This window comes from Sminthopsis crassicaudata, chromosome 4 (assembly GCF_048593235.1).
Source record: "Sminthopsis crassicaudata isolate SCR6 chromosome 4, ASM4859323v1, whole genome shotgun sequence".
Lineage (NCBI taxonomy): Eukaryota > Metazoa > Chordata > Mammalia > Dasyuromorphia > Dasyuridae > Sminthopsis > Sminthopsis crassicaudata.
The window spans coordinates 410008109-410034844 of record NC_133620.1 but is presented as its reverse complement, the minus strand read 5'-3'; the positions used below and the strand labels follow the sequence as shown (position 1 = coordinate 410034844).

Here is a 26736-nt window from a genome sequence, read left to right as displayed (position 1 = left end):
ACAATGAACCTCCTGGTTTACCTCTGATCTCATTCAAAAAATTTCTAGTATTTCCATATTTACTTTTCAGCTTTTTAATATTTAAAAATACTTAATTTAATACGTGAGCTTTTTAGTACAACATAAATAAGCTCTACCTTTTGTCAAATACTGTTTCCAAGTCTATTGCTATAATGTTATAGGTTTTTTAATATAAATATGGCCTATTTCCTAATATTCTTTCCTGATATAAATTCAACCTAGTACTTGGGAACATCTTACTATGACCTCTGCTAATTCTTCACTCTTTTAGAATTTTACTAAGTATTTTGCGTCTTCCCTCCATAGTTTGGGATCTTCATTTTATAGAAGGAGCTTGATTAAGATATATTCTATTGAATTATGTTTCAACGGAAATAGCACAGTATGCTAAACTTCATCTTACAGATTATAGTTGGCAATTTTGATCATAGCTAATTGTAAATTAATTTTATCCTGTAGAACTCTACTAGGGCTACCATACCTGAAAGACAGGTAATACAAACTAAGCTTTATGCTTTGATTGGGAGGACCCGAGTTCAAATATGGTCTCAGACACTTAACATTTCCTAGCTGTGTGATCCTGGTCAAGTCACTTCACCCCAACCTCAAAAAAAAAAAAAAAAAAAAAAAAAAAAGACTAAGGGTTGACTTGAAGTGATATAATGGGGAAAAGAATTAGTGCTTATGTAATAATAAAGCTAAGCATTCAGTCTTAAATCAGTAAGAAACTGATTTGAAGGCCCAGTTTAAGCAACAGAATGCGTTTTTTAAATTCTTATTATTTGAGTCTTATGGGAGTGATTACAGGACTGTAACTGAGCTGTGAAACAGAAGGAAGCAACTATACAAACACCTACAGAAGAATATTATGTCTTTGAGAAAAGCATAAGATCAGATTTTTAAAAGAACATTATATATTTTAAATATTTTTATTACAACATTAAATGACTAGCAAATGCTCTTTATCTGTGTAATGTTTCACAAAAGTGATTTATAATCTTTTAGGGCAATAATGGTTTAGATACAAAATACATATTCATCTCCACAGATCATATATTAACAGGGAATGGGCCAAATTTCTTCAGATTAAAAACAGAAAGTATGATTGGATACCATTGTTTTGGACAAAAAGACCTACCCAAATTGACTACTCAGAGATCACTCATAGAAAGCAGCATTATTTATTAGAATCTTGAGAAGCGAACCCCATCCTTGTCTGTGAGCCAAATTCATAGCAGGAGAGAGCCACTCCCTTGAAAGTGTTCACAGCTTTTATACATTTCAGACAAAGAACCTCCAAAATCCAATATGTTGTGATTGGTCATATAGTCTGTATTCCCCTATTTGGTCAGTGGAATGTAGTAGACAAGGTGATATACAACCTCTCTGGCCTCTCCTTTTTTGGACAATGTAATGCAGCCTACGCCTTATCTAAAATCATGTGATGGGGCCTATAGGTCTGATTCACTTTAGTTAACTGTCTCTGATCAATGAGCTTAATCTGTAAATTCTTCACCTTTCCACACACCATCCACATAATCCACATAAAATTTTTCCTCACAAAATAATACAGATCCAGAATGATGACTTCCATGTATATGTGGATACTCTCTCCAACAATGAAGAGAAAAATGTATCCATACCTTCTCATCTATGAAATTTTTGTATTGGTATTCCCATATCTGCTCCAAAGGAGATCCAAAGGGCCTTCTGCTAGATTTCCTGACATTTCATGGATACCAATGAAGAACACAAGTTGTCATTGCATTATCAGCCTACTGCCTTTTCAGGTCATCTACTGATGACAGCTTTTGTACTGCTTTAGTACAAACTTTAGTACAACTATACAACTAGTTCTTTTCTTTTTTTTTTAATTTTAATAGTTTTTATTTACCAGATATATGCATGGGTAAATTTTACAACATTGACAATTGCCAAACCTTTGGTTCTAATTTTTCCTCTCCTTCACCCGCCCAGATGGCAGGTTGACCAATACATGTTAAATATGATAGAGTAAGTTAAATACAGTAAATAAATACACACACACACACACACACACACACACACACACACACACACACACACACATGACCAAACAGTTAATACAACTAGTTCTTAATAGCATTTACTCATGCATGAGTGTTTCCATTGTATTTTCCCACTGCATATTTAATTCTTCAAAAACTGTAATATAAATAGGCATTACTGACAAAATATTTTTTTATTAAATTAAAAAGATGGGACTTGTTTCAGAAGAAAAGGGTCACTAAAGTAGGTTTCTCTCTAATCTTCATCTATGATTAACATATAATAATGATTAACAGCAGTAGCTAAATTTATATAGCACTTTAAAGTTTGCAATACATTCTGTAAATGTCTTTGTCACCACAACAACCATGCAAGGGATAAAATTGAAAACTTTTTAAGACTTAATGAAGCTGGCATAGATTTAAAATTCTCTCATGCTTCAAGTCTAAATTCTTACCCTTTTAACAGAACTCTTCACTTATATTCTAGAGAAAACTGCTTAAAGATCAAACTTTTATTTTGTAATTACTTTTATCCTTTACCAAGGTAGTCTCCAGTCCTTTTGAGTCTCAATTCTATTAATTAGTATCTCCACTAGGGTAGTCTCATCCAATACCCACTTAATACAAATTCAAGTTGATTCAAAGTGGAAACAGAATACCTGTTTCTTCAGGTCTAAAACTAATGCAATCACTTGAGGGGTTACTCCCTTCTCTCAAAGAAGTAATGGGAAGCAGCTGAAGTGACTCTTAACCCATCTCCTTATTAAAATATCTACCTATCTGGATTGTTTTACCTTTGCAAGGAGAGTTAATCAGTAGAAGACACACCTAAAAATAAGATTCTGTCAGCCCTCACTCAGGTCTATTAGAGAGGCCATTAACCCAAATTATTGGTTAAGACTCATAGCATAAGACCTCAGTTTACCTGAATTTTCAAATGTAAGAGATAAATACTATTATTCTCAGTTATTAAATGAAGAAACTGAGGCTGACTCTCTCACCCACCCACTCATCCAGGTCTCAAAGCTAATAAGTGTCTGAGGTCAGATTTGAGTTCTTCCTGTCGAGCACTCTCTGCACCACTGCACCACCTACTTACTCATTTTCATCAAATACCTTGCCGATAGACCTGAGCTTTGTTGGTTTCAACCCTTTCATTTCTACAACTTCTGATCTGGGGTCTCATTGTCTTAATCATAGTATCCTTTATTATTCTCTAATACTAGAACCATATTCAAGTCAACTCTCCTTCAGTGGCCCCATTAACCCCATCCTGCCAAGTTTTCCAGACTAAAAATGTGCTTCCTTAGCCACAATACTGCACAATATGTTATCTCTTCCAATTAGAACAAGTTCCTAGAGAGCAATAATTGTCTTTGTCTTTCTAACTCTAGTGCTTACCATTTCAGTTGGCACATAGTAGGAACTTTTTCATTCAGCTCAATGGCAATCAAACCTGCTATATTCATTTGATCTTTTGACAGAATCTTTCTAAGATATATGTGCTGATGGACCAGAATGCTTACAACCTCAAAAACAAAGTCTAACTGAAATATTTAAGTGTTTCCGTGATTGAGGCTTCATGCTGTGTCTTACTATCTAGCTATCTACACTATTCAGTTATAAATACATGCAAAAGATAAAAAGAGGAATTGGAACATACTTTCCCTGATCCTTCTAGGCAAGTTGAATTTAATAATAAATTATCTGAAATTCAAATGCAATGAAAGCTAGCTTCATTCTATTATACAAGAAATCAACAAAAGATAGCATAGTAAGTAATCCTGCATCTGATCCCATCACACTACTGTACAGCATTTTAGTCATGACTGGTACTGTTGGTAGAAAGGACCAGGTTACTAACAGCATCTGGAAAAAAAAAACTATATATATATATATATATATATATATATATATATATATATATATATATGTATGTATGTATAATACCATTGGGTCATATTTCCCTTTTGCTTCCAAAATAAGGAATTATTTATTCATTATCCATATAGAATGAGCTTTGAAGTCTTTGCAACAATGAGAATAGAGCTTTCACTGATCCAGACACAAATTCTTAGCCTTTGTTCACAATTACTAAGAGTCAGAGTTATAGTCTGTGTAAAACTGGTTTGCAGAGGAAGCAGATTATAATTTTATCCTCCTCATTACTATATTCTGACCCACCAAGATAATTTACCAGAGTTTCTAGATTATAAACCTGAGAAAAGACTATCAATCCATTTCTCATTAAAATTACAGATATTTATTTAGTTGAAGATTATAAAATGCTTGAAACTCTTCAGTCAGGGAATTAATTACCAGCAAATTCTGGCCAAATAGTATCCCAGAATATTAGAGTTAAAAGGAACCTTAGAAATTACCTAGGCCATAAAAGGTACAGGAGAGAAACAAATGACAAGTCAAGAAGGCAATCAACATCCAAGGGACTGGATTCCTGTTTATCCTCCTGATGAATAACTCATAGCTCCCTTTATCTGTAATACTGCCATAACCCTCAGTTGCCTGAGCTTTTTGTTCTATCATTCAAGTCATGTCTATGTTACTCTATGTAACACTATGGACTTTCCAAGTATGCCATGAGCTGTCTGACAGGATGTAGCTGCAACCTGTTGAGTGAGACTACTATCACTACACCTTTTCTCACTGCTGGGTCCCTTGTGGTGTGTTCTGAGTGGTTTAAATTGCTACTGAGTGCATACCAAAGGCACAAGCCATCCCTCCTTTAGTGCACTTGCACCTGACTGTGCAGAACACAGTTAGTAGTAGAAAGAAGATAAAGGGATCAGACAATGACACCTACCCAAGCAACTCCTGATCCACAGATCCAGTAGTCTAAATTAAAATAGGAGCTCTCCCACAGCACATGTGATAGAACCAGGGTTCATATTTTCCTGCAAATTAATTTTCCCTAAAAAGCAACAAAGTTCTGGGAACCTGATTGGCCCCTGCCTTCCTTGATGAGGCTTCCTCAGAAACCTCGGGAATAAAAACCCATTCACAAAAACCCATTCACATGGAGTCAGGTTCCCTCCAATTTGGTAATTTCTGAAAACCACCTGAGTCATCATACTCAGTCCTGCTTAGCAGATATGTTTCCATATTGGCTGGAAAGGAGGGGCCACTGTAATGTTGTAGTATATTTTTGCAATGGTTAGTATAATTTAAACTTCCTTTTCTTAATTGTTCAATTATTTGTGAATGCTTCATTGAAGCCCAATAGCAAACCTAAATTAACGGGGTTAACTAACAGCAGAACAAAGTACATACCATGCACACCAGCTAAATCCCAAGACCTTCCAACATCCCAGCTGTGCTGCCTTGGTACTCTCTTCCCTCCCATGACAAGGGTTTCCTTCCTCTTCACCCATGAAACTTTGTGTTTTGACAGTTTTTTTTTTTCTTTTCCCAGTTCTCTTTCACCATTACACCTAAATAAATGTCTCTTTAAGAATTGAATTAAGGGTTCATTTCCTACATTTTCTGGACACAAGAAATGCTAGTTATAGGTATGACAAAGAATTATCTATTAAGTAGTAAACCTCTAATATCAAACTCTCTGGAAAGTACTATTTTTTTACATGTAGATAACAAAATTAACCATAACAGAGGCAATAATATAAATTTAAAAATGACAAAGGTATAGCCCACAAAAATGTTCAATTAATTAATCTTCTAGAAATACAGAAGAATATAGAAGTATCTGGTAAAGTTCTTCTGACTATATCAGAAGAATGGAAGTGCTTAATTATAAACCATTATGTGTCAATTAATTATACATTTAAAACTAGATTATTAAGAAATTAAGTCAATCATATTTTTTAGAGAGCAGAAGTCTAGCTTCTCAAGATCTCTAAAAAAATAGGGAGACAATGAACTAAGGGAAAAATGTGAACTGTGATAGCTGATTAAAATGAAGTATTAATCAATTTGATAATGATTCCATAAGGAGAGTGATTATAACACTTCAACAACAATACTATATGATGATCAATTCTGATGGACCTGACCCTCAACAATGAGATGAGCCAAATCAGCTCCAATAGAGCAGTAATGAACTGAACCAGCTACACCCAGCGAAAGAACTCTGGGAGATGAGTATGAACCACTACATAGAATTCCCAATCCCTTTGCCTTTGTCTGCCTGAATTTTCTATTTCCTTCACAGGCTAATGGTAAAGTCTGATTCTTTTTAAACAGCAAATAATTGTTTGGACATGTATATGAATATTGTATTTAATTTATGCTTTAACATATTTAACATGTATTGGTCAACCTGGGGGAAGGGGTGGGGGCAAGGAGGGGAAAATTGGAACAAATGGTTCTGCAATTCTCAATGCTGTAAAATTACCCATGCATAACATGTAAATAAAAAGTTATAATAATAATTTTAAAAAAGGATAGTGACTATAAATTCTGTTATTAGACCTAAGAAATATGAACTACAGATCGCAAATTATTTAGGAGATATCTAGAGCACTCCAACCTAGTTTTTCCTTATTATGCTCATCAAACCCAGTATGGCAGAGGTGACTTAATTATATGGAAAATCCCCTATTTTTTGTCATCCTTTGTCATCCCTCAATTGTCCAACAAGGGAAAATAACCATGACCACTTGAACAAGTGGCCCTTATCTGCTTGCTAGCTCTTTATAAACCAATGAGATTCTGTATTTTTAGTTTGCTTTATCTGTATTCATGGGGTATCAAGCACTATAAAACTAAGGCGCAGGAAGAAAGGGGCATCTCAGATTATGAGATTTTTCCTGAACCCTAAAACTGCTATTATCTTCCTTCCTAAAAACTGACTTGTAATTAACTACTTTATATATATTTGCATATGCCATTAATATGTATTTGTATTTATTATCTTTATATTTATGTGTACTTGTCTTCCCCTAACAATATTAGTACTTTGTGAATAAGGATTATTTCATTAATGGTACCTATTCCCAAGGCCCAAAAAGTGCATAGCACATAGTACTTAAAATATTGGTCCACTGATTAAAATGAATGCCAATTACATATCAACAGCTTTTTGAACATGTCAAGCTGAATGCATAATAGAAATATCAATATCAATATGTTTGTACCAACCCACCCTCCTTCTGTATGTTCTTATATTGTTGATAACACCGCCATCCTTCCAATCACCTGCTTTTCATAATCTAATTTCCTTTCTTTATCACAGTTGTGATAAAACTATTGTTCAGTTTCTTAATTCACTAGTTACCTGAACTATTTTAATAACCTCCTCATTGGTTTCCCTACTACTTTCTCTCTTCTCCCATGCATCCTCTACATAGCAGTCAAATTGACATTCAGCATATGTCTTGACTATATTACTCCTCTGTTCAAGAAGTTCCAGGGGTTCTTTATTGCCTTTAAAATCAAATTTAAATACCCAATAGAGGAATTTAAATTTAGCCTTTTACATTCTGGTTCCAGCTTTATCAACTATATATGATATTTCCCCTGTGGATAACTATTAGGACATAGACAAAGAGTGCATAGGAAGCATAAGCCTCCATGATTTATGATCTGTCCCACTTGATAAAGTAGGGAAAATGAAATGCCACACTCAAAATATGTGGCACAGTGTGCATTGACTGAATGGCATTTTTTCTTCATAAAATATTATACAATATTACCAGAAACTATCTTAATTTCAATGAACGGTGCTAAAATTATATTATGAAGGGCACTGCTCCTCTGTTTCAATTTGACAAAGATTATGCAATTCAATACCATTTTTAAAATAAGAAAAAATGTTTACTTTTTCTAATGTTCCTCTTGAATTCTACTATGTGTCTAGAACTGCTAATTAAAATGTTCAACATTAACCATTCACTCAAGACATCTCAAGTATTTTAGTATCAGTTTTGAGACATGGAAGACATGGCACAGAACCACACAGCAAGGAAAATATAGATACACACCTGAATGTTCAGAATCCATTTTAAATATTGAAATGGACTATTTGTACATGACCTTGTGATAGAGCCTTCAGAACTCATATTGGCCAACTGTCAAATACACTATACCTTGTTCTCAACATCATGATGTCCTTGGTTTTCTTTGAATACAAAGGAACAAACATCATCCAAAAAGTCAAAACTATATGGTACCATCCCCATCACTAATCAAGTGAATTAATGCTTGTGACTTAAGAAAACAAATATTCTAACTGAAAAAGTGATTTTTCCATACCTTTCACATGTGATTGCATCTTTTTAAACTACTATTTTTAAGTCCCTGAAAAAGTATTCATTGTTCTATATAATTGTCATCTATAACAACCTTGTTTTAACAGTTTTGGGTCTATCACAAAAGTAGCTGACATAACAGTATAGGTTTATTTTAATCCAATTTAGAAATAGAAGATTTTGTTTCTTTTACTTTATTGCCTTCTCTCTTCACTCCCTCCCCTTCCCTCCTGCCACACCACCTCTAATGCCACTAGGAAAAAAAAAATACTCTGGTGATCTTGCACATTAGATATAATAAAGTGCTTAGTAAAAACTTATGGAATAAACTATCAGAAAATGTTATCCTATATTTTAATAACAATTATTATTTTTATTCATTATCAAATTACATAATGCTTCAATTTACAAAAGGGCTTTCCTTATACAAAAGCACTATGGATTGGATGATAAAAACATAGAATTTTACAACTAATTTTCCAATTAGTTATTTTTCATTATGAGTGAGAAGACAGCTGAAGCTTGGCCAAATTTATCATAGGCTTAAAGGTTTGGAACAGGAAGGGACTAGCTTAGGAAATATATCACCTTACATGCTGCCTGACCCAGGACCTAAACTAGCAAAGTTTTAACTACCCAATATCTGCTCAAGTTAGAAAGATAAGAACAGCTGAAAATAAAGAGTGGGAGAAGGATGAGGTTTATGGATAAGGTCCAACTTTCCTTTTTCTATACCTTTTATTGTACCAGAAAATACACAGTAAATACGGTATTTTATTTTGATTAAAAATCTAAAATATGTTTGTAGAAGTGGCTTAAGGATTGCAAAGAAATTTGTGTTTTGAAAGCAAGCATTAGAATATAACTGGTTGTTGTTAGATTTTTTTTTCCTTTTTAGATGTTGTGTTGACATTCTTTTCTATATCACTAACTCTTAAGATTGCTTTGCTTCAAAAGAACTTTTAGATGAATATATATATATATATATATAAATATATATTTAGATGAATATATATTCACATTTTGTATGAATAAACACTATCAAACTAAACAAATTATCACATTGGCCATGTATTTCTAAGCTAAAGCATCAAATAATCATGACACATATAAAATTCCCATACATCCATAACAGCAACAATTGCACAATTTAACAATTTCCATCCCAAATCTTAAAACACTCACCTTATCTCCCTATTCCAGGAAAACCAAAGCAGGGAAGTCTGATAGGAATAAAAAACCTTACCTGTATGATTCCACTCCAATGTGCTGGTTTTGTTTCCATCACTCTCTGACCTCAGGAAAGTTGCAGTCATCTCGCTTCTAAATATTTGGAGAAATTTTAATTATAGTTCCAGAAGAAACAAGGTAGAATCTCATCCATTAATTCAATCTCCCAACTGGAAGTCAATCATTTCAGAGGTTAACTGAAAAGACAACCACACATTTATTTGAAACTACTTAGGATGTCCCTCACTAGGAAATGACTTTCTGTTGGAATACAGGGGAGCACCTGACAGTGGCTGCTGAAGATCCAACCCAGAATGGATCTCCTCTTGTGAAAGGATGACACAGGGAGACTGAGACAGTTGCTGTTCTCTGACATCTTTGACTGAGAGGCCTCCCTCCCTCTTCCCTCTGTCTCCAATTTATCTCATTCCGAATCCCCAACACCTGTGTCAGAAAAGTTTGCCCAGCAACTCCTTCAGATGCTATGATCCACAGCTGGGGAGGCTCTGGGGAATTGATTGACCTGTCCCTTAACAATTCACCGTTTTTTTTTTTGTTGTTTTTTGTTTTGTTTTGTTTTGTTGCTGTTATTCCCCCTCTCGCCCGCCACAGCATGCATGGTCCACACACTGAGGAACGCAAGAGGCACTATCACTTCTGGATGGTTGTAGCAGGTATTGATCTTGGGAAAATTTACAAACACATATTAACAGGATTAAAACACCCATAATTAAATAGACAAAAGTCAGGGTCACAACAAAGGCTGCCCATTCTTCTTTTCTTTCATGTTTCTACTACAAGCGTATACATCTGGAATTCATCATTTAGGAGTAGAAACTTGAAGACAGAAACTGTAGATGTTTCAGACACTGCCTGATAGTTAACCTGTTGCCACCTGTCCCTTTCTTTTCTTTATTTTCTCTGGAGAGTTCCTCAAAAATCAACTGCCTTATAAAAAACAGGCAAGACTTCAGTTTCCCCATCTGAGTACTTATCTAATAACCACAAAAGAATAAGAACAGTAATAACAATTGGATTTTATGATCTGTCCCACTTGAGAACATAATGAAAATTAAATGCCACACTCAACAAAATATGTGGCACATTCTGCATTGACTAAATTGTTTTTTTTCCTTCATAAAATATTATACAATATAACCAGAAACTATCTTAATTACAATGAACGGTGCTAAAGTTATATTATGAAGGGCACTGCTCCTCTGTTTCAATTTGACAAAGATTATGCAATTCAATACCATTTTTAAAATAAGAAAAAATGTTTACTTTTTCTAATGTTCCTCTTGAATTCTACTATGTGTCTAAAACTGCTAATTAAAATGTTCAACATTAACCATTCACTCAAGACATCTCAAGTATTTTAGTATCAGTTTTGAGACATGGAAGACATGGCACAGAACCACACAGCAAGGAAAATATAGATACACACCTGAATATTCAGAATCCATTTTAAATATTGAAATGGACTATTTGTACATGACCTTGTGATAGAGCATTCAGAACTCATATTGGCCAATTGTCAAATACACTATACCTTGTTCTCAACATCATGATGTCCTTGGTTTTCTTTGAATACAAAGGAACAAACATCATCCAAAAAGTCAAAACTATATGGTACCATCCCCATCACTAATCAAGTGAATTAATGCTTGTGACTTAATAAAAAAAATATTCTAACTGAAAAAAATGTATATTTCAGTGATTTCTTCCATACCTTTCACATGTGATTGTATCTTTTTAAACTACTATATGAACTACATAGTGGATGGTCTGCTTATACAATATATTCTTCTCTGCCCTCTAGAACAAACAATAAAAGTTCATGAACATTTGCATTTGTCTACCAGATCTCTCTGGAGATTGTATGGGGTGTCCCAGCAAGAAGTAAAAAGTATAGTAAGTATAGTATAATATAGTATAGTAAAGTATAGTAAAAATTATAGTATAGTAAAAAGTATAGTATAGTATAGTATAGTATAGTATAGTATAGTATAGTATAGTATAGTATAGTATAGTATAATATAGCAAGTATACTAAAAAGATGTGTAACTTCTGTGCCATATTCTCAAAGATCTGTAGGGTTGGGGACTAACCCCAGGCCAAATGATATATGGCAAGTGGATTTTACACATATGGGAAAAATGCATTCATGTTACAGTTGATACTTATTCAGGCTTTGTATCTGCATCCTCTCAATGAAGGGAAGCTGCTTTACATGTAATAAATAAGTGTATTTCACTGTTTTGCCTCTATGGGTATTTTACACACCATCAAGACTGATTATGGACCCTCATATACCTCACAAATTTTAAAACAATTCTCCATACATCATATTTTTGGGATTCCTTATAACTTTACAGGTCAGGCCATTGTGGAAAGGACCAATCAGACCCTCAAGAGATTTATCAAAAAACAAAAAGAGGGAGATAGAGATAGGGTCACTCAGAAAGATATAGATAAAGCGGTGTACACAATAAATTACTTAAAAATTGATTCAAATGATTTAAATCCAGCTATGAAATATTCTTTGGTGAACATAGACAGGGAATCGCTCAAAGATAACACCTCATCTTCATTAAGAGGACACCCAAAGAATGTAAGCAGGATAATGAAAAAGGGTTTTGAAGGATGGGAGGAACCCTATAGGGTTCTAATGTGGGGGCCGGGATATGCTTGTATCTCCACAGGAGAAAATCTTCAGCAGTGGATTGCCATCAGACAACTCAAAGTTGTCTTTGAACTGAAGAGGAAAAGAAGTAAGAAGAGGTGATTGTCTAAAAGGAGTAGAAGATGTGCCCCCAAGACCTCTAGGAAGATATTTTCTATATATATGGTTTGTGTTACATACAACGAGTTTTGGCAACAGAGGCCAAAATGTGGGCTATCATGATGGATAACCTTGGATTATCTTATTGGGGAAACACATACCAGATGTAGTGCTAACAGGAAATGCATCCTGAATAATCGGGGACAAATTTCACCTTGAGAAATATAATGGAACTATGGCAAGAATAAAATATAACTTTGCTGTCTTGCAAATAGGCTTTCTTTGTGCTGGTCATGAAGGAATAATACCTATTGCACATAAGTGAAGAACATGACTTTACAAATGCCAGTTTTGGGTATGGGGTATCATGTGACACACATGCTGGGCATGAGGGGATACATACATGTGGGAAGGCTACAGTAGTATATCTACATAAAGGGATCATCAGATAGTCCCCTCATATCTACATGCTGTATTGTTATACAATTGCAAATTGGATTTTGGCATCAGGTTTAAAAGATGACTTATGACAGTCTCCCAGTACCTGTTTGGGTACCTTACAAAGGCAATGCCTGGAAAGGTTTATGGAAAACACAAGCCTCCATGGAACTCATTCTTGTCACTCAAGAATTGGGCCAGCAGTTTGGCACATGGAAAAACATCTTGGACAAATGCAGGAGAATCGGATATCAATTCTATACTAAAGCCTACCTGGGAGGGAAACGTGTATTCATATGGGGAGACTTTGTAACTATTACCAAAGAAACATTAGATTTTTACAATGTTACTTTCTAGAATTGTACAGTTAGTGATTGCTTGGATACTGAAATTGAAAATCAGACTGTGTTTGTGATCACTAGAGCACATGTATCAATACTTTCTGTCAAAAGTGAGAAATGGTATTGTACCAATTAAAGACATTACCATCAGCATTTCTCGTGCTCCTGTTGGTATTGGGAGCTGGAGTCTTGGTTAAGTTTGGTGGTGAAGGTACCATAATACCATAATAGAAAAGAAGTCCCATTAGAAAAAAGATGTATCAGCTGTGTCATATGAGGTATTACTATGTTGGTTTCACTTATAGTTTCATCAGTCTCTCTTGCAATGTCCATATCTAACGTACAAAATAGCAGAATACAAGCTAGATATATAGAGGAAATAGTTAGGAATGTCTCAGTGGGTTTTGCCTGACAAACTAAGATAAATTAACAATCGTATCAGATAATAAAAGATTTAAGTATCATTGGAAATAGGATCAGAAGCGGAGTTACTGAAACTCCAGGCTCAATTACAATGTGACTACAGATATGCAAAGGTTTGTGTAATCCCTTTGCTATATAATCATACAGGACAAGATTATGATTGGCACAATATCTAGAGGCATTTGAATGGTTAATTTCTCAATAACACAATTGAAGGTGACATAGAAAGCTTATATAAATTAGCACCTGACATAGAGAAAGCTTCTCATGAAGATTTGAATCCAGATAAAACTGCTGAAAAACCATATATTGGTTTCATAATACATCTTCATGGTGGTGAAAATTAGAATCATGGATTGCCCTGTGTGTTGTGATGTTGTTATTGCTTTGTTGTTGCCGTGTAATATCAGGATGTTTTTATAGATATTTCTCCACCATCCTTTCAGAGGTTGCAGCTCAAGAAAGGACTTTTTATGTAAAAGAAAAAAAGGGGGAATTGCTAGGCTATGCGATTCTACCAAGAGGGAGTACAGAGCCCATCTCAACCTTTGGTGCACAATAAGTTTTTTGTCACATTGCAGAAATGCCCTTGTTATGCAAGGAGCAATGATTTGTGATCATGGGAATGGATGTTGGTCTGAGGGTCACAGCTCGATATGCCTCGATAAAGGCCTCTTTCTTGCCTGTGAGCGAGTTGCTAAATTGTTGGATTGGTTTTCCTCCCATTAACAGATACTAGGCATATGCAAAGCCCACAAGCTGATTCTCTGAATGGCCTACTATTCACATGCTGATCATGCTTGCAAAAATGTATGTCAATAAGGCTGTACAGCATAATAAACTGAAGTTCTTTTCATACTCTTTGAGTCTCCCATCTCATTCATCTCACCTCTGAGATCAAAGCTTTAAGCTCTTAAAATGGATGCAACATAGTTTCATGTGGTTTTTGAGAGAAACTAAGAAAGCTTGAGAAGCTTCTTGGCTTTACTCCACCATCTTGCATCCACTCCTTTCCAGACAAAAAAATAAACCAACTAAAGGATTCTCACTATTCTTCTCACTTAACTAGAATCATTAGAATAAGTCAATTGGAGTAAGAGGAAATTTATTAGCTCCCCTAGTAATTAATACTGAACCTTACACATCCTTAAGAAATGCTTGTTGAATTAAGCACAATTGAGTGACACACAAAATCATGAAGTGTTTGAGATTATTGTATTCTTCCATACCCACCTTGGATTATTTTATATTTACCTATGACCGACCATGGGATTATTCCCCCCCAAAAAAAAAACCTTGAAGATAAAATTTATTATGCTTTTGTTATTATGCAGCTGATGGAGCCGTGTATATGGAGCTCAGTCTGAAATCAGGAATATCTGCCTTCGATATTGGATATAGACACTTGCTATATGATCTAGGTCCTTAATAACTTTATTTGTGCCTGCTATAGTTTCTTCAACTACATAATGGAAATAATAATAATGCCTATTGCCCAGGATTGTTGTAAGGATTTAATAAGGCAATGTATGTAAAAAGTATATAGCATATTATGAGTGTTAGAAAATGCTTTTTGCCTCTCTATTTATAATCTTATTGCCTTAGTATATGACTGGTGCTGGATAAATAGTTGCTGGATTATATTTAATTGAATGAGTTTATTTAAAAACAAATATTTATCATAGTAATAGGAAAGAGGACAAATAGTTGAAATTCATTGTGAAGAAAAGAATGAAGACTGTTTAAGGAATAGAAAACATACTCTGTAAAAATATGATTAATAATAGGAATCCTGATTTCCCAAGGTGAAGAAATCAGAACACTGAGCTATGAGAAGACTTCATACAAATGTCTAAGGGGATTGCCTGTTTGTTTCTGTTTTTTAACTGATTCTAATCTCTACCTTCACCACCAAACTTAACCAAGATTCCTGCTTCCAATATCAACAGGAGCACAAAAAATGCTTATGGGAATGTCTTTAATTAGAGATAAAAATATTCCTTGCAATTGCTTCTTTCCCAGAGAGACCAACCTCTGGAGTGAAGAAATGCTGAAAAATGAACTGTACTCATTTATTTTCTTGGAGAAATTTTCTTTGAGATGATTCTTTGGACAAATAAATATCCTTCTTCATTTATCACTAAACAGCTCAGATAAAAAGTATCTGTTTCTCATGCTTCTGCCAGGTATTGAAAACATTATCCTAATTTTGTTTTGTTTATTTTATCTTATACTTTATCAGAAATTTTCAACAATCCCACTTCAGAAGCACTTTTGTGAAAAATTAAGTTGCTAGGGGAGTAACCTCTATGAATTAGTCTTACATTACAACAAATTGAGAAAAACCAGCATCAGTCTACTGACTCTTTGAATCCTGACAAGAATAAGGCAAGTAACCAAATTTTATATGCTTGAATCATAAAGTAGTTGTGAACTGAAGAGTGAATAGTGGTGCCTGAGAAACACACTGATTACTTGTTTTAACTTAGAGATAACACTGGAAGCTAACTCACTTCTGTACCCTCCCTTGAAAATGTTTAGATGATGGAGAGAAAGAGTAGTCCCACTTTCTTATTTCTTATTTCTTCCCTCCGCCTTTTTATCCAAGGAAGGAATGTTGTGAAAAATATGCAGTTAGCATTGATGAAATCTCCAATGTTAGGTATGGTTAGCAGAGGAATTGATAAAAATTATTCCCTGAGGTAGGCATGGAGAAAGCACTAATAGGGATAAGTTTAGTTCCATGGCCCCACCCTCTGGTGAGGTCCTCCATTCTGAAATCCAAGTTATGGCAAACCCCTGAGACTCACCCATGGCACTCATCCTCTTAGTGTCTTTCTCCTTATCCCTCCCCCATGCCACATATTATCTTTCCTAACACCACTATGCTTGCCAATCTCACTTCTCCTCTTTACAACTAACTAGCTCTTTTAGAGTGCTAAATCCCTTTCAGGATTTAACCTGTCAGCTAAGTGCAGGCCCTGACTTCATGGGGTACTCCCTTTCCCTTTGCAATAGGTAATTGTGAGTTTCACTGAGGAACTTATTTTTCTATGTTCTCCCTTCTATTTCATATTTATCATTCCTGGTGTCATATTGTATCCCTTCATCTTGCCTATATCCTCTTTCCTAAATACCTTTTGACAAAGAGTATACCCATTATGAATTCTTCATATGACCACACCCCAACTTTGAGTGCCTCTTGACATCTGGTGTCTACAGCACCCACATCATTTTGATTTTTGAGTGACATCAGCACTAATGAAGGATAAATTATAATGATAGCTTTTGTAAAAGTCTAATTTTTAATGATAAAACTTCAGCTATCCCTGGCAAGTTGGTTTTTATTTTGTTGTCAAGTCATACCAGTTATTGTGAAGATTTAAGACCACTACAAGGCAAAAATAAAGATGGATCAAATAATGAAACCTTGCAGAATATATGTATATCTGGAGTTGGTTGCCCTTTCACCAGGCTAAGTAAATCCTATGGCAAGATTACAGGCAGATATACATCTCTGTGCCCATCACTTCTTTGCTGAGGAAAGAAACACGTACAATTCCAAATATATCAATTTATTAAGCAATATATGCCAAATGCTCAACAAACTGGAATAAAGTTTCCTGATCTTTAGCCCTAGACCCAAAATGCAGACCAAGACTGATTTTTATGTATTAAAAATGAGTCAAATAATATCAATTACTTAAAAGAAAACAATAAAACAGTATACACAATTTGGTAACCTGATATCTAATTGGAGAAAAGAGAAGTGATTTTCCAAATTGAGAAGGGGATAATGATTAGATATCATTCCCTGAAATAACAGAAAAATATCTACCATTTCCTGTAATGATTTGTAAATTACCAAAGGATCAGGAAATTATAATAGATCGACAAATATGGATCCAGTTTTCATATAAGACATATGAGCTGTTGAGATGTACAACAGTGAAAAAACTTTCTATATCAATGTTTGGATCTGACTGGGTTTCTGGTTTTCTTAATTTAGGCCTTTAAATAAAGTCATGAAGCAATGGGAAGAGGTGGTCCAGCTGCCCGACCATGTAAGCATTAAACAATACTACAAAGTCCTTTCATGGTTCTCACAATTCAATAGTTTTCTTACAAGAAAGAAGTTGGATCATACCCATCATTGAATAGAAAGACAGTTAATTGAGCTAATTCTACAATTCAATCACAAGACATAGTCACTCCAATCTCACTACCACTTGCCTTTCTAAACACCATAATTTCCCCAGTCTATGTTTGTTCTTGACACACATTTGACTCAGGAAAAGTCTTTTGGCTTTTTCATGGTAGAAGTGAAATCTTATGCCTTTTTATTTCTTCAATCTGTGACAGACAGTGAGTTCCAAGGATTCAAAAGTTGAATAAAAATAGTTAATCAAATACTTTGAATGAGTACAAGGCTTGGGGGGGGTGCACAAAACACTAGTGATGCAAAAATAAAGCTAAAAGAGTTCTTGCCTTTTAGGGGCTTACATTCAGTCATTGGAAGACAGCACATATAAAGAAGCCAGTGTTGCAATGCAGTTAGGTCTCTGTGTCTGAGATGACCTTATGCCAGGTTATTTTCCTCCTGGCAGCTATTCTTAGGTTCATAGTCTTCCTTCTACAAAAGATTCTCCCACAATTTTCCTCTGATGCTGTTTTTAAATGTATTTAAGGAAGTTGACAAGACTTGACACCCTAGAAAGCCAGAATCTACATATTATTAATTATTTTGCTTTACTATGACATTATTATATCAGAATTCCTTCAACAGATTATAGTCTGCATTGCAATTCTCTCAGGAAAACCTTAGATTTGATAGGTCTGGTAGTTCATAAAAGATAAGTCACACAAGTATTAAATATTATTCACATAATAAGCTCTTGCTAAAATGTTTTCCATAAATATCTTTAAAAAATAATACTTTGCTTTCATTTCATTCTTCCCTACTGTTTTACTTTGTTATCTCATCATTCCTTGAATTCAATTGTTTCTTTGGTGATGATTCTTAGATTATTTTACCTAGCCTTAATTTTATGCTGACATTCATTCTCCTCTCTCTGTTAGATATGTTCATCTGAATATTTAATATTCATATATAACTCAACATGACCAACACTTAACTCATAACCTTTTGTTCAAACCACTTACTTTTCTGAAAAAAAAAAATGCTGGTTAAGCTTCAGAAAGGAGACCCCAAAATATTGGGGCTGCAGACTAGTGTCTCAAGGTGCCTCAAAAAGAGTTGCAAGTTTGAAACCCTCTCCAAGTCAAGAAGCAAAATTTATTTTAATTTAATGCCAATTGAAATGGGCTAAGTTCCCAAAGGATTTAGCTAAGAATCCGGAGCAAGAAGATAAATTTATATGAAAAAGATAGAGAGATCAGGTGCTACATATCACTGATAGGCTAATTTTATGGCTTAGAGGTAGAATTCAGGAGTGGTCTTAGAGATGGAGAAGAGTGGTTTGGTATGTATCTCATTATTATCTCAGAAACTTTGTTATAACTGACCAACAGATTGTTACCTGACAGCCAGCACTGTTTGTGGAATTAGTCACTGCCAAGACCCAGTGACTTCAGGGATACTGCCACATTTTCTCTAGAAGCTATATCCCATCAAGAGCACCACTATCTTCCTAGACACCCATGCTCATCACATAAATTAACAAAAATCTATGTCTCCTCACACTTTTTTCTTCCTATAGACAGAATTTTGCCAATGTCTTTAGTTTTTGTCTTTGTTGTATCTATCACATATCACCTCTTCTCTGACACTGTCAACATGCTGTTGTAGGTCTGAATTAACTCAAATCAGAACTAAAGCAAGTCTACTAATTGGTTTGCCTGTCACAAATATCTCTATCCCTTTTCATCGAACTCTTGTGGTTCCCTATCATTTCCAGAATCAATATATAACATTTTCTATTTGGTATTCAAACTACTTCTTAACCTTCTCCAATTCAAATATTCATATACTTATATCCTACTATGTGCTCTTTTATTCAGTAAGCAGCCTCCTTGCTAATCTTTGAACAAAAATTGCATCTTCTCAATATCATACTCAAAACTAGGTTAACAATACTCAGAAGAATAAAGATATTCAAAAGCCATCAAAAGAGTTTAGAAGAGGAGAAATAATCAATGAAATTAGCAAATAAAAATGTTGATATTTTATTTTTTTAATGTAACATTAAGAGATTTTTAAATCTACCTTGCATGTTTCACTTTTTTGGTTTCTTATTTATTTAATTTTATTTCTAATAATAGCATTTTATTTTCAAAATATGTGCAAAGACAGTGTTCAACATCCACCCCTGCAAAATCTTGTGTTCCGAATTTTCTCTCCTTCCCTTCCCACCACTCTCCCTTAGACAGCAAGTAATCTAATAGAAGTTAAACATGTTAAATTCTTCTAAAGATAGTTTCACATTTATCATGCTTCATAAGAAAAATCAGATTAAAAAATAAGAAAAAAAGCAAGCAAACAACAAAAAAGGTGAAACTATTATTTGTGATCCATTGCATGTTTCCCTCTATGTAGTTGAATTTTTTGCCCTCCACAAACTTCTTACTTCAAAACTTCAAAAGGTCTAACTTCAAAAGAGACAGTATGATTATCAAAAAATTCTGAAAGACAGTTTCTGGCCAATTTAATATTTTTATTAATAAGTTCAGCATGTTTATTAAGAAAAAGATGGTTATTTGGCCATCTCTCTTAGAACAAAAATCAGTCATGGTGGTGGACTCAATTTATATGATCTTCAAAGAATGTGTTCCCAAGGGATACCAATGAATTCTAGTTAACACATTGGTATATGTTTTATTAAAATGAAGGTCTTGGGGTACATTATGTACATCACCCAAAACTTGGTAAATCATCCATATCCACATCACTTTTTTTGACAAAAGGGAGAAACAACATTTCTCATATATTTGCCTGTGCAAACATAATGACCAGGAGGAACACGCACATTAGACCAAACTTAGAAGTTCTTTTACTGTCTAATTAGACTTTGATTTGCCTAAATCTTTTAGAGAGATTTCCTCTATTGTTGCTTTCTGGATGAGAAAGTAGGAAAGGTCTGACATATTTATGCTAATGTGTTAGAAGTCTTTGTCTATCAGAAATTGTCAGAGTTAAAGAATAGTCTTAGAAACATATTTTATAATTTTTTCCCATTGGATTGTAGTATCATAAATTTAGAACCGGAAAGGAACTGTAAGCTCATTTTGTCCAGCCCTACCTTTTACATATAAGAACTGTGATACCCTCACAGTCTAATTATTTGTTGAATATCACAATATTAAGAAGCAGGACTAGCATTAAAATCTAGGTCTTCCACTTAAGGTCTTTCAAAGATATCAATTTTTCTCAGGGACTTTCATCCTTACTAGAATGACAACTTATGAGGTTTAAGTATGATTCCTTTCAAGTATTGTTTTATTCTTTGTCATTTGCATCTCCATTTACTACACACATAGTGCCTGGCACTTGGTGCTTGACAATAATTTGTTGGTTGATTAAGATCCTGTGTTTTATATAAAATTCAATAATGTTACCTGTGCTCAGCAAATAGGAGCTCTTCAATCAATAAATTCTTGTCAAAGAGCATGAATGAATTTTAGAATGCATAGCAGGGAACATGAAATTGGCTTGGAAAGGCAGTGCCTACAGATTGTGAATGAACTTTATTGATCTTGGTATCTAAAATTTGCTTAATGTATACTGTCACTAATGATTTTTAAGAAGAGTAATGAACTTGGCCAGGTGTAGACTTGATATCTTTTGAAGAATTTATTACAGGGGTGAAAGAATCAAGAAGAAAAACCAGTACTGGGTTTTTGTAATAGTAAAGAAATATCATCATTCCAACTTTTATTCTTATGGGAACAATAAGAACTTCAAGACAAGGTGCAGAGTGACACAAAGGGCCAAGCTTAGAGTGAAAAATACCTGAGTTCAAATCTGTCTGTGATTCATGTTAACTCTGTGACTGACAAGTTATCCAATTTCACAATGGATCCAAGAAGTTTATAAATTGTAAATTGTAAAACAATTTATATATTAATTACTTATTTGCTGTTGGAGGATGTCCCTGGCAATCCTTCACAGTAATGACTTAAAACTTCTGTAATGCTCTCAGGAATGGTGGGGATGGAGTGGACCTTTAAAAATATTTCATTTTCACTTTTTCTGTGATTTCATATTTTCTAGAAAAATATTATAAAATGCAATTGGCTTTTTTGGAGTATACTGCCTTTATTTATATATTTTGTGGATAATATTCATCTTCATATCACCCAAATTTCCCAAAATGTCTTTTTTTCCTACCTCTTCCAAAAAAAAAAAAACATTACTTGTCATAAAAATGAGAAAAAGAGGGAAAGAGATTTCAAATAGACAACCCAAAAATTAAAATAAAAACCCACCCAGGTTTCACATCCTTAGTTCCAGCATATGCAAAGATGAGTAAGGATTTCTCAAGATTTCTTCTTTGGGGCAAATTTGAGCATTATGTTTTCACATTCAACAATTTCAATTATTTTACATATATAAATAAGTCTTTCAGACATTGTTGTAATTACTACTGCATTTTATTCTCCTACTTGTTCTGACTGATTTCACTTTGCATAAATTTATTTCTTCCTATGAGTCTATGATTTCGTCATATTCATGGTATCATTAATCTTAATCACTATATTGCCATTTTAAGGTATTATTTTCTTGAAGTTCAATATTCTTGTGTCTTAAAGAGCTGAATTCTAGATTATCCTCTATGGGATGGGAACAAGCATTACTTAATATTTTCTGAAATGTAGAAATTAAATTCTTTTCTTTTTTATAGTTTTCAGGAAATTCAATAATCATTGTTTTGTCTCTTTGATGTCCCCTTTAGATATATCACAATTATTTCATTCTTTCTAAATATTTCCATTTGAGGAAATTTCAGGTCTTGTTTTTCCTTATGATACTATTTCATCATTCTAACTTTGGGAAAAGAAAAATTTACTCTATATTATAACCATTGGTTTGTTCTATTGTCATCTTGTAAGATTATTTTTTCTAAAGATAATGCTTTCAGAAATGTATTTTTATTTTAAATAAAATTTAATATGCTGGTATTTATTATATTAAAAGATTTTAATTGTTTTCAAATCTCAGATTTAGATGCTACAATTCAACATTATATTAGTAGTTTATCAATATATGTGGAAATGCTGTAAGATCAGGAGTGAAACAAGGTTGCCCACTATCACCATTACTTTTCAATATAGTACTAGAAACTCTAGCCTCGGCAATAAGAGCCGAGAAAGAGATTCAAGGAATTAGACTAGGAAATGTGGAAATCAAATTATCACTTTTCACAGATGAAATGATGGTATACTTAGAGAACCCCAAAGACTCTGCTAAAAAGCCATTAGAAATAATTCAGAATTTTAGCAAAGTTGCAGGATACAAAATAAATCCACATAAATCCTCAGCATTTTTATACATTACCAACACAATCCAACATCAAGAGATACAAAGAGAAATTTCATTCAAAATAACGGTCGATAGTATAAAATATTTGGGAATATATCTACCAAAGGAGAGTCAGGAATTATATGAGCAAAATTACAAAACACTTGCCACAAAAATAAAGTCAGATTTAAATAATTGGAAAGATATTCAGTGCTCTTGGATAGGCCGAGCGAATATAATAAAGATAACAATACTCCCCAAACTAATCTATTTATTTAGTGCTATACCAATCAGATTTCCAAGAAACTATTTTAATAACCTAGAAAAAATAACAACAGAATTCATATGGAACAACAAAAGGTCAAGAATTTCAAGGGAAGTAATGAAAAAAAAATTAAGTGAAGGTGGTCTAGCTGTACCTGATCTAGAACTGTATTATAAAGCAACAGTCACCAAAACCATTTGGTATTGGCTAAGAAATAGACTAGTTGATCAGTGGCATAGGTTAGGTTCACAGGGCAAGATAGTGAATAAAAATAGCAATCTAGTGTTTGACAAACCCAAAGATCCAAAATTTTGGGATAAGAATTCATTATTTGACAAAAACTGCTGGGAAAACTGGAAATTAGTATGGCAGAAACTAGGCATGGACCCACATTTAACACCACATACTAAGATAAGATCAAAATGGGTCCAAGATTTAGGCATAAAGAATGAAATAATAAATTGGAGGAACATGGGATGGTTTACCTCTCAGACTTGTGGAGGAGGAAAGAGTTTGTGTCCAAGGGAGAACTAGAGAGCATTATTGATCACAAAATAGAAAATTTTGATTACACCAAGTTAAAAAGTTTCTGCACAAACAAAACTAATGCAAACAAGATTAGAAGGGAAGGAACAAATTGGGAAAAATTTTTTACAGTTAAAGGTTCTGATAAAGGCCTCATCTCCAAAATATACAGAGAATTGACTTTAATTGATAAGAAATCAAGCCATTCTCCAATTGATAAATGGTCAAAGGATATGAACAGACAATTTTCAGATGATGAAATTAAAACTATTTCCACTCATATGAAAGAGTGTTCCAAATCACTATTGATCAGAGAAATGCAAATTAAGACAACTCTGAGATATCATTACACACCTGTCAGATTGGCTAAGATGACAGGAACAAATAATGCTGAATGTTGGAGGGGCTGTGGGAAAACTGGGACACTGATGCATTGTTGGTGGAGTTGTGAAAGAATCCAACCATTCTGGAGAGCAATCTGGAATTATGCCCAAAAAGTTATCAAAATGTGCATACCCTTTGACCTAGCCATACTACTACTGGGCTTATATCCCAAGGAAATACTAAAGAAGGGAAAGGGACCTGTATGTGCCAAAATGTTTGTGGCAGCCCTTTTCATAGTGGCTAGAAACTGGAAAATTAATGGATGTCCATCAATTGGAGAATGGTTGGGTAAATTATGGTATATGAATGTTATGGAATATTATTGTTCTGTAAGAAATGACCAACAGGAGAAATACAGAGAGGCTTGGAGAGACTTACATCAATTGATGCTAAGTGAAACGAGCAGAACCAGAAGATCATTATACACTTCAACAATGATACTGTATGAGGATGTATGCTGATGGAAGTTATCTTCAACATAGAGAAGAGCTAATCCAATTCCAAGTGATTAATGATGGACAGAATCAGCTACATCCAGAAAAGGAACACTGGGAAATGAGTGTAAACTGTTATTTTTACCTTCTGAATCCAATTCTTCCTGTGCAACAAGAAATTCAGTTCTATACACATATATTGTATCTAGAATATTTTATAATATATTTAACATGTATAAAACTGCCTGCCATCTGGGGGAGGGGGTTGGGGGAGGAAGGGAAAAAATCTGAACAAAAGTAAGTGCAAGGGATAATGTTGTAAAAAATGACCCATGCATATGTACTGTCAAAAAAAAGTTATAATTATAAAATAAAATAAAAATTAAATTTAAAATATATATATATATATGTGGAAATGTGTGTGCCACTTTTCAGTTTAAGAAGATATTCATTCATTATCTAATCATTCATTAGATCTTATGTCACCAGACATTTACAAGTAGTTAACCCTAATAACATTCTTTTTTTCCCATCTCCTCAGATTTCCACTTCAACTATCAAAGGAATATGGATATAGGAAATCATTCCACAGTGATAGAATTTATTCTTATGGGATTAACAAACCAGCCAGAATTCCAGATCCCCCTCTTCTTACTCTTCCTACAAATATATATTATTTCCATGATGGAAAATTTGGACTTACTCTCATTTATCAAAACTAGTTCTAATCTTCATATCCATATGTATTATTTTCTTAGTAACTTGTCCTTCATTGATCTTTGCTACTCCTCTGTCATTACTCCTAAAATGCTGGTGAGCTTTGTATCAGAGAAGAATATCATCACCTACCCAAGGGTGCTTGACCCAGTTCTTTTTCTTCTGTACTTTTGGCATTGCTGCTGATCTATTCATATTGTCAGCCATGGCCTATGATCATTATGTTGCCATCTGTAACCCCCTTATCTATACCATCACCATGTCTCAGAGAACCTGCTTCCTACTAGTGGTAGGAGTATATACTATGGGGATCTTGGAGCCGTGACTCATACAAGTGCTTTAACCAGACTGTCCTTCTGGAAAAATGTAATTAGTCATTATTTTTGTGACATTCCACCCCTTTTGAAACTCTCCTGTTCTAGCACCACCTCAATGAACTTTTAGTGATGCTTCTGGTTGTGATTGACTCATTGTTAACCACTCTATCTATTTTGATTTCTTATATTTTCATCCTTTCAAATATCCTAAACATTCATTCTGCTAAAGGCAGGTCCAAGGCCTTCAGCCCTTGTGCATCCCACCTAGCATCTGTGGGTGTCCTATACGGCTCCATCATTTTTATGTACTGTCAGCCTGCATTAACCAGCTACATTACTCAACAAAAAGTGTCCTCAGTGATCTACACCACAGTCATCCCTATGCTAAACCCCTGGATCTATAGTCTGAGGAATAAGGATGTGAAGGATGCACTGAGAAAAATCAGAAAAGACTGGGCAGTTTCTTGGTGCAGACATGGAAAGCCTTGCATCAAATAACAGAGCAAAATGAGCAAAACCATGAAAATATTGAAGAGAGTAACAGGAGCATTTTAAGAGTTTCTTTGCATGAATTAACAATTTTGACTATAATTAATTATTAAGTAACCCAAAAGGACATATAAATAAAATGTTTTCTGTATCAAATGAAATATTTACATATATATGGATATGGATATATATGTAGATAGATTTTATATATGTATATGTATGTATGTGTTTATGTCTCTTTGCATCCATTGGCAGTGTAGTGTCTAGTGGGAGGGAAGAAAAAAAAAAGAAAAAGAAATAAATTCTGCTTGAGACCTTTATTATATATTTAAATGAAATTACAAGTTATTCTTAGGAGATTTGCAGTTTCATGTACAATCATCTTTTTTTCCTAATGCTATATTATGGAATTATTTCATAAATTAAAAACATAAGGTAATTCTGATATATTTTTCAAAAATTCATGCCTCTACTTAAAATTCAGGGAAAATATCAAAAAAATTATCTTGTGTCTTGTTTGCCATTAAGATTCTCATTTATTGATCAACCTCAAACAGAACAAAAAGAGAAATGACCTCTTATTACAGACCAAAAATTATTTTCCTTCAAGAAATTAACATTTTAAAAGGAATAAC

The 26736-nt window shown here is 34.0% G+C and overlaps 1 protein-coding gene and 1 pseudogene across 1 annotated transcript in view; one reads left to right on the top strand and one right to left on the bottom strand.

The window, feature by feature from the left end:
- RWDD3 (RWD domain containing 3) overlaps nucleotides 1–9880 on the bottom strand; it is a 28311-nt gene extending 18431 nt beyond the window's left edge. Inside the window, 1 exon segment of the mRNA XM_074262752.1 lies at nucleotides 9522–9880. Coding sequence (XP_074118853.1) covers nucleotides 9522–9591 — 70 coding nt within the window. The 5' untranslated portion in view covers nucleotides 9592–9880.
- A 15265-nt stretch (nucleotides 9881–25145) lies between these two features.
- Nucleotides 25146–26110, top strand: LOC141540915 (olfactory receptor 8A1-like; annotated as a pseudogene).
- The last annotated feature ends 626 nt before the right edge of the window (nucleotides 26111–26736 follow it).